At 43.4% G+C, this 9581-nt stretch overlaps 1 protein-coding gene across 5 annotated transcripts in view; it reads left to right on the forward strand.

Moving 5' to 3' along the window:
- Nucleotides 1-9581, forward strand: part of DCP1A (decapping mRNA 1A) — a 52921-nt gene extending 43340 nt beyond the window's left edge. For 4 of the 5 annotated variants that reach the window (XM_057705090.1, XM_057705091.1, XM_057705093.1 and 1 more), the window contains 4 exons: nt 263-1012; nt 2967-3032; nt 5098-5316; nt 5604-9581. In XM_057705090.1, the coding sequence (XP_057561073.1) occupies nt 263-1012; nt 2967-3032; nt 5098-5316; nt 5604-5684 (1116 nt within the window). In that variant the 3' untranslated portion in view covers nt 5685-9581. Of the gene's footprint in view, nt 1-262; nt 1013-2966; nt 3033-4820; nt 5317-5603 lie in introns of those variants that run through there. The other variant, XM_057705092.1, reaches the window with a different exon arrangement.

Raw genomic sequence — 9581 nt, forward strand, 5'->3', positions numbered from 1 at the left:
AAAAAAAAGGTGACTTCTAATCTATCACCTAGAGTCCCGAAAATTTGAATTTTATTACTAATGCAGATTTCTATCTACCACCTTGGGGAGACCAGATGCACCTTGGCCTTAATCCTGAGGACATCTTCAGTTTGTTCCATTTCCTATTTTCAGACTCCACCCATCCTTGCTTCTGCAAACTGCCTTAATTGATGGAAAAGAAGTTTAGTTACACTAGTTTGCAAGAGATTTCTTTCATTGGGTGGTTTGATTTGTTTTTCAGTCTGCTCCATCTGGACACAAACATCTGACAGTGGAAGAATTATTTGGAACCTCTTTGCCAAAGGAACAGCCAACAGTGGTGGGTCTGGATGCAGAAGAAGTGGAGAAGCTGCCAGGAGATGCCTCCCAGAAAGAGCCCAGCTCGTTCCTTCCGTTTTCCTTTGAGCCAGGAGGGGCCCCTCCGTCGGAAAACCTGGGTGTCCATCCTGCTGCTCACCACTCAGTCCAACCTGAAGTCACCACCCCGGTGCTAATCACTCCTGCCTCCATCACACAGTCCAGTGAAAAGCAGGCCCCAGGCTATGCGATCCCATTGCACCCTGTGCTCAGTCCTACTCTACCAGCAGAAGCTTCTACTGGACAGACTCCCCCAAGCTTACCCCGAAACACCACCATGATGCAAGCAGTGAAGACCACACCTAGACAGAGGTCTCCACTCCTGAATCAGCCAGTCCCTGAGCTGAGCCACACCAGTCTGACTGCCAGCCAGAGCCCATTCAGGGCCCCACTGAGCGTGACAAACACAGCCAGTACATCCCTCCCAAGTGTTGATCTTCTCCAGAAACTCAGGTTGACCCCACAGCATGACCAAATACAGACACAGTCACTTGGGAAAGGTGCAGTGGCACCCAGCTTTTCTTCAGCAGCTGGCCAGCTGGCCACACCTGAGAGCTTCATAGAGCCTCCCACTAAGACAACAGCAGTGAGAGCCTCGGCCTCCCTGAGCAACATGGTGCTTGCTCCCCTTCAGGTACTGGCAGGAGGGTGGGTGGCTATAACTGCGTGGGGTGAAATTGCAAAGACCTAGCCTGTGATTGACAGGAGACAGAGTTGTTTAAAGAGACAGCTGTTGAGTGTGTCAGGGGCTAGAAAAAAGAAGAGGTGAGAAGCCCTGCAGTGATCAACCAGACCACGGGTAACTGGTGTTGTAACTCAGTTCACTTCCCAAAGTCATTTCAGCTGATACAAGCTAAGAAACAGTATTTTTATTTTCCTTCCTGGGTGTGCATTTTAGAGTTTTTTGTTTATTTTTGCCTAACTGTTCCAGGAGTCCTTATTTGACTCAGGACCACGGATCCAGATTATCCCAAGCTTTGTTCCATCCCTGGCTGCCTCAGTACTCTCACTGAGTGCCTGCCTTGTGCCAGGCGCATTAGGGCTGCCATAAGAGCATCCCAGATTTGGAGGTCTGGGCTCAAATAAAGCTTCCTTGAGAAACTGATGCTCAGCTGACATCTGAAGACTCAGTAGAAGTTAGCCAGACCTATTCTAGAGGTAGGAAGAGTGTGTGGAGGCAAGGAAAGTAGCACATACAGAGGCCTGGACATGAGAGGGCATTTGCTGAACTTGAACTGTGGCTGCATCTATGTGGAAAGAAACGTTGGGGAACAGGGGCAACAGGTATTCATGGATGAGAAAACTTTGTAAATCGTGTCAAGGAGTTAGAGGTTTGTTCTAAAGGCCCTGGGGAGTCTTTTAAGTGCTTTGAACTACAGGTGTTGTGCTGGGAAAGGAGAAGATGGAAGTAGAATGACCCATCAGGAAGTAGGCCTGGGCAGTCGCTCAGGCTTGCGCTGGGGAGTGTGGACACATGGATTTGTTAAGAAGTAGGGTCCGTGCAACTTGGTGGTGGATTGGATGTGGGAGTGAAGAAGAGCTTGTCCCTCAGTGATTTATACAGTTAGTGAGTTTACAAATGAGGAAATCGGGTCAGATTTGAAGTGATTTGTGCAAGATCACAGAACTTGAAAGGGGGTAGAACCCTTCAGGGTTTTAGTCTCATGCCCTTTAATAATTATAATCCCCAGCCCTTCACATTTTACCAAATAATATTATATAGAAGAGCCCATCATAATAATGGAATATTATTTCTTAGTTAATGGAGTATTTCGTTCCATTCCATTGAAATACTATACAGGAAAAGAAGAAACCTAACATCCTGGTTGCATCATTAAATTGTCATTTTTTGCCATTTTTGTCTGCAGATAGAATGTTCTCTTTAACACATAGCTATCACACCCCTGAAATGTGTCTGCTGTCACTGTTCCTGTTGTTCTGGAAGTACAACCAGCAGTGGTGAAGGCTGCCCCCTCCAGATTTTGACCTCTGGGACAGCATCCTGCTCTCCAGCATGCCTCCTTGCAGGGGAAGCTTACAAACGTGTACATTTTCATTTATGTGGCAGTATCGAATTTTAGGACCTGGGGCTTTATTGAGTTCTAATGTATTTGCTCTACAACAGGAAGTTGTCTCCCAGTGAATGGGGATAAAATTTAGTATGCAGAAATTTAGCATGTGACACTGTATGAAGACTGTTTAGTGCCGCCTGCCCAGTGTTTAAATCACCTTATCAGGAGGTATCACGCTGCCAGGTTGTTGCATCTCTATAGCCTCACCAGCAAACATGTGCTTAGGCTGTCCCAGCTCTTATAAGAGGCACAGGTTTCAGCTTTTCCCTTAGAGATGCTTTCAAGGCTTTGCACTCACCCCGTCCTCTGGTGGAACTGAGGGGGTTGGGGGCCGTCCCGAAGCTCTCATCCTGCGTTGTCACAAGTTCTGGTCAGCCTCTCCCTTCAGGATTCTAGGAGCCAGCTTATGTCTGAACTATTCCTTACTACTGCTAACACAGATTTTTTTCCCATTAACTAAGAAATCTTAATTGAAACGTGCTACGTCTGTTCATCTTTTGTTTTTAAACACTGCAGTCTATGCAGCAAAACCAGGATCCTGAAGTTTTTGCCCAGCCTAAGGTGTTATCCAGTGCTATCCCGGTAAGGATTCTCTTTTTCTGAAGAGCACCGTATATTTAAGTTCTTCTGCTAAGTGTGAAGTAAAGGATTATCACTCAAGTGAAAAGTTTTATTTGTTTTTTTTTTTTAATTATTGTTCATCTTTTATTTTATTGCCTTGGGTCTTCATTGCTGCACGCGGGCTTTCTCTAGTTGCTGTGAGCGGGGGCTACTCTTCATTGTGGTGCTTGGGCTTCTCATTGCGATGGCTTCTCTTGTTGTGGAGCACGAGCTCTAGGCGTGTGGGCCTCAGTAGTTGCAGCGTGTGGGCTCAGTAGTGGTGGCTCATGGGCTTAGTTGCTCTGCGGCGTGTGGGATCTTCCTGGACCAAGGGATCGAACCCGCGTCCCCTGCATTGGTAGACAGATTCTTAACCACTGCGCCACCAGGGAAGTCCCTCAAGTGAAAAGTTTTCGTTTTCAAGCCTAAGCCTGTCTTAGATGCCCCCTCCTGCTCCCCTAGGCAGAGTTCATTGCTGTGGCCTCTGCAGTCCTCAAGTCATCTGTCTACAATGATGTCTTCCCTGACTGTGTGTATGGGAGGGCAGGGTGGGCCACAGCAGGGGCACTCACGCAGCGCTTGTGAATGGGCGACTGCTGAGAGCTAGTTAGCCTGGTCCCTGCGAGTAGGAGATAGTCTTTGCCCTGGAAGAGCTGTGGTGTCCCAGTAAACAGAGGGCAGTGTCACTACCCTGCTCTCGTTGGCTTCCCATTGCTCTGACGACACAGCCTCCCAGGCCTGTGTGCTCTGCGCCTTGCTGCTTCTCCCTTGCCTCATTTTTCAAAAGTTGTCCTCATCCTCCGTTACCTACCAACCTTGACATGCGCACTTATTTTTTTCAGTTCCTAAACTTTTACATTCCATTTACTTTTGAGCCTTTGCGCCTCTCCTCAAGTCTCAGAATTTAAACTAAAGCCAGCTTCTGACTGGTCTTGTTAACAGGTCTTTTCTGTAGCTTGTCCTGCTGCATGGTGATCGGCGGGAGCACTCAGCCTGGTGTTGCACCAAAAAAAAAAAACCTAAATGGTTCAGAACCCAGAAACCACATTCTCAAAACTATGGCAAGCTCTTGGCTATTTGTAAATGAGGAGGGTGACAGATAGGAGGGGAGAAATATATAGCTCTCTGTCGATTGTATCAAATGTGAGAATTATTAAAAATACTGATTATTACTCTTTTGTATATTCTGATGGTTAGCCATTATTAGCCCAGAAGTACATGTAAATAAAAGTGGTAGATTTTAGTGTTATGTTTTTTAAATTATTTCTTTGATACCTGTGATGATATAATAACTGCATTGAACACTGCCAAAGAAACTAATGATTGGGACTTCATGATGGTGGTCCAGTGGCTAGGATTCCGAGCTCCCAATGCAGGGGGCCTGGGTTCAATCCCTGGTCAGGGAACTAGATCCCATATGCTACAACTAAAAGATCCCACATGCCACAACTAAGACCTGGCACATCCTAGATAAATAAATAAATATTTAAAAAAAGAAAGAAAGAAACTAGTGCTTCACATAACTGGGTATTTTAAATTCTCTTTCTATTGAATTAAAACTTACATATAGTAAAATGCAGATTTTTTGAATTTTAACACATGTATATCCCTTGGGTAACGACCCAGCCAAGGTATGTAACATTTCCATCACCTCAGAAAGTTCCTTCACACCCTCTTCCAGTCATTTCTGTCCCCCTTATGGAAAAACTTTACATGTTTGATTTATCACAGGACTGTCCTTACTGTGCGTATCCTGTTGTTATTTATCAGATTCCCCTTCTGTGATGATCGGGCTTGGCTTCTCATAACAACTCTAGGGCCTCCTTATCATATAAATGGGCTCTTCATCCTTCAGCTAACAAGCTTCCTAACCAGACATGAAGTGCCCAGATGCTGTTCTCGACTGTGTCTCTGAACCCCAGATAGTTAGCTTTGGACTCTGGGCTCCAGTCTCCTGCTGCATATGCTTGTCATCAGCCATCCACTACTCTGGGCGTGGCTGCTGGCTTCCACACTTCGGTGCAAAATGACCACTGTTCCCCTGCAGGTGGCAGGCCCCCCACTGGTTCCTGCAACAACCTCGGCAGTGTCCTCAGTCTTGCTGTCCCCAAGTGTTTTCCAGCAGACAGTTACGAGGTCCTCAGACCTTGAGAGGAAACCAAGCTCCCCTTCTCCTCTCACTGTTGGAATGTCAGAAAATCAGAGAAAGCCTTCCATTATCCTCAGCAAGTCTCAGCTCCAGGATACATTAATACATCTAATCAAGGTATGTAGGATATCAATTTAGTCTTTGAATTTTCATTCTTTAAAAATAAAAAAATTGTATGACTTCTCTTAGAAAATCAGTTCATAAAGAAAATTCAAGACTAGCCAGGACCAGATTTCTCTCTTCCTGGTGGAAAAATATCTGAGTGAATTACCAAAATGTTAACCATAGCTGTCCCTGGGTGGTAGGATCCTTTGGGTAATTAGTTACACAAATCGTGTATTCCTAAGCTATTAGTAAAACAGTAAGCTCTAATGAGGTAAATGTGACGTTACCATCTCTTCCAGAATGATTCCAGCTTCCTCAGTACACTTCATGAAGTCTACTTGCAGGTTCTGACCAAGAACAAAGACAACCACAACCTATGACTGGAGCAGAGTAAATCTGAAGGCAGAATGTCGACCTCAGAAACAAATAGGCTTCATCATGGAAACTTTTAAACAGAACGTTGAGTTTTGAGAATCCTGAAATTGAGCCTATGAGAAAGAGACTCAACAAACTTAAGAATGTTTTCCTAGTGACGTTCTCAGTGATAATGGAGGTTTCACTGTGAAGCATCACCAGCAGACCTTTGTTTTGACAAAAAAAGAAAAAAGAAAAAAAAAAAACATTGTGTTAAGTTGTGTGGGTGTTTTCATCAGCTCTAAGCAAGTTTGTGAAATAAGGAATCTGATTTTCAGCTCGCTTTCACATTAAAGGTCTTAGGGGAAAGGGGTCACCAGCCTTGCAGCAGTCAGAGTTCAGCCCAGGCCACACCCCTCTCCCCTCCACTCCCTGCTAAAAACTTGAGCATTGGGCGGCTAGTCAAGTTCTGAACAGAGCACAAGTCAGCTCTGTGCAAAGTAGCTTTGCATTTTAAGGGTCAAAGTTTAAGCTGGCAAATTAGGACTGATTTGTTCAAGTGAAGCATATTTTATATGAATCCCCCATTTGGGCCTTAAAAGTTCTGAAATTTCTTAATTGTGTTTTGTTTTTAAGTGTCCCCAGTGCTGCCATGCAGCAGGCTCCCAGTGAGGGGATAAGTTTGAATAGGGCCCCGCAGGCCCTGCTGGGGTGTGGGAGCAGGCATGGCACTCCTTTAAAGTAAAGGCTGGGACTGGTAAGGCCCGAATTCTATCAAAAATCTTCACTTTAAGTTACTCTCCAGTGGTTCTGAAAATGTTAAGTTTGTGTGTGAATCGTAGCCTTATTTTCCTTTTCTGTCTAAACACAGTGAGAAGTCATTGTTAATTGTTTTCCTTAACACTTTGACAAAAGGACCAGTGGACCAATCTGACAAAGCCATTCTGGTTCCATTCCTCAAGTCTACTGAGAATAGTTTTAAAGCTATGCAGAAAAGGGAGCTGTTATTCACACTGCCCTTACTTTATTATAGAATATGGAATTAAAAACAAAGTGTGAAATTCAGAACTTTACCAATGTATTCCTAGGCTGTGAGTACTTTTGCAGCCCAAAGTGTGAAAATATGTAAAGATGCTTTGTTATGCTGCTATTGATCTGCCATGATTTATATTTATTCTTTTATGGCATGTAATGGTGATTAGTAATATTTTAATGTAGATTTTGATTTATTTCAGCAATAGTAATTTTAAGATATTCTTTGAATGAAAGTGTCTTCGTTTCTATGATACAGGTCATTTTGTAGTATTTAACCAATTAAGATGCACTGCTTACTTTTCTGAGCACTATTTAATGATGGGGTAAAAACCCAATTGGCTCAACCAGCTAGCATAAGGATTAGCTGTGAATAATGCTGACAGATGTGATGGTTCCTCGGGAACAATCATTTAAGCTTTAATGGTAACTCAATCATAAATCCGTAGATTTTTTTTTTCCTAGCTGAGATTTTAGAAAATTACTTGTGAATTACATACTTGTTTTAGTTTGCTCTTAGTTTTTTAGCATAAAGAATACCTTGACTGGCTTTTGTTAATCTAAACATGCTTCCTAGGCAACTCTTCTGCTTCCCAATTTAGTGTTTTCTCTTGCATCTACCTAGTTATTTGTGAATTGTGCAGAAGTCTGGGAAGCTTCTAAGTTCTTATACTCAATTAGGAAGTTTGTTTTCAAAGGTAATGTGTAAATTCAGCAACCAAAAATGAACTGCTTGCGCATCACCCGGGAAAGAGAAAGTTACAGTAAGATGTGAAGTGTTGCTGACACCAGGAGATGGTGTCCAGGGAGCCACGTGGCTGTTCTCAGAAAACGGTTGCCCTGGTAGGTTTGCTCACATCCCAGGTGTAGTCTCAGTGGGGTTTGGTAAGAGGAAGAATTGAGGGATTCTTGTTATGATAGACGTTTGAATTGAAATGATGATTTGAGTATGGGCAATATTATGAGAGAGTTGAGAGAATATCCTGAAGAGAGTCTGCAATCAAATCTGTTAATTTTCACCCTTGAATCCAAGGAATGAACATGATGAACAGTAAAGAGAATCTGCGATAAGTTTTCCTTAGTGTGAAAGTAAATCTTTAAGTGCCCAAGTCATGGAGACTTGAAAAGGGTAAACCTGTTTCAGCTCCCAATTTATGTTTTCAAAGCATTTGAAAACTCAGAAGCCAGAAGTTCACCATCATAATGACAAGGAAGTTCAGGCCAGAATGAATCCCTAGAAAAGTCAGGCCAAGCCTGAACAGTTGCAGTTGGATGACCCTGGCCCGAAAGTTGCAGTTGAGTTGCCTTATTCCTCTTTCAGGCTTCTGTCCAGAACCTCATGCTAGTTTAGGTTGCATGTTTACATTGCTGCGGTGACTTTACTGGAATCTTAGTTTTAAACCTTAGTTGAATCAAAATGGACACCAAAACAGACATGCTTCTTGCTAGGTTTGCAGGACTCCAGGTGACCTGCATTTAGGTCACCGTGTCTGTCTGTATGCCCACCCTCACGCGGGTGGGTGGCACTGCTTTTTTGTTGTTGTAGTTGACATGGTGTCTTTGAATGGACTCCCACCTCCCAAACAGCCTTGTTCCTTTAAGGCAGAAGCTCCTCCTCATCGTGCATCTCTCCCGAGGTTTGTAAGGTGTGACTTTGAATCCTGAGTTTGCAAGTGACTGTCAGTTTCAGGAGAAGCACTCATGCCGTCTGCATGTGAACGTGAATGTCCGTGGCTCACTTTGAAAGGCCTTTGGGAGTGGGGTTTTGTTAAGAGCCCAAGTTGACCTGGGTCCTTCTCTGCCAGAGGATGCACAGGCTTAGTTTAGAATATGACCCGATTTTGCATGTTAAGAATTGTTCTTTTGCCACCGATGTTTTCTTGTAAAAATTTTAAACCCCATCAAATCTTCTACTAGGTAAATATTTTTAAACCATGCAGCTTTATTACTCTCCTCCCCAAAGAATGTAGTTTGCAATTTTTTCATTTTGGTAGTAGAGGCCATAACTGCCATTGTATTACTAATAATGCAACATGAAATTGAAGGTGCCTAACTGCTTAAAAAACAAAATCAGCCATCATACTGTAACTCTGGGCAAAACGAAACACAGAGGGATGAGAAGCGGCACAGGCACGAGTGGGCTCAGTCCGCGAGAGTGAAGACGAGGAATCACAGGGACGTGTATCCTGCATTCTTGCTGCGCGTTTGCTGCTGAGCACGTGTCTCTTTCTTACCTGTCTTTGATTTTCTTCAGTTGTATTCAAAGGGCCTTCTGGAACCAACAGTGCCCTGTGTTTTCAGGTGTCTAAAATATTAAGATCTGAAACAAGTAAAGCAACTTACGCTGAGCTTTTTAAAAGCTGTGCTTGAGAACATTTCCCTGAGTGGGCCAGGGCCTCGAGGGTAGCCTGTTTTTCAGCAAATTTAGCAGGAGAGATGTGTGCAATGTTTCGCTCGGTTTTGTATTTGACATCTTCACCTGAAATGCTATGATGCAATATCGTTCCCTTTGAATGGGGAAAATGCAAAATTGTGTTTCCCTTTTATCTGTATGATTCCTTAAGAAACGTGTTTTTAAAATATGTGTTCTGAATGGTTTTTTATTCTGTATTCCTGCTTTGGCCATGTGGCTCTCATGACCTTCAGTGTACCAGAGTCTCCGCGCCCTGAAACGTGGGCGTGAGAAGCGCTGGGATTACAGCAAGATTTTTGTTCCATGAGCGCAATACAGCATCACTAACATTTTTAATGGTATGGATTTTATACCATCTGTGTATGTTTGCAAATATTAAGTTATTACCTGTTTTCAGATGAGCATTTTTCATCCTAAATTTTATATGTTTGCAAATATATTTTTTTAATAAAAGTTCAAAACCAAGTTTTAGCACCTA

The sequence above is a fragment of the Hippopotamus amphibius genome, chromosome 13 (genome assembly GCF_030028045.1).
Source record: "Hippopotamus amphibius kiboko isolate mHipAmp2 chromosome 13, mHipAmp2.hap2, whole genome shotgun sequence".
In the NCBI taxonomy this organism is placed as follows: domain Eukaryota; kingdom Metazoa; phylum Chordata; class Mammalia; order Artiodactyla; family Hippopotamidae; genus Hippopotamus; species Hippopotamus amphibius.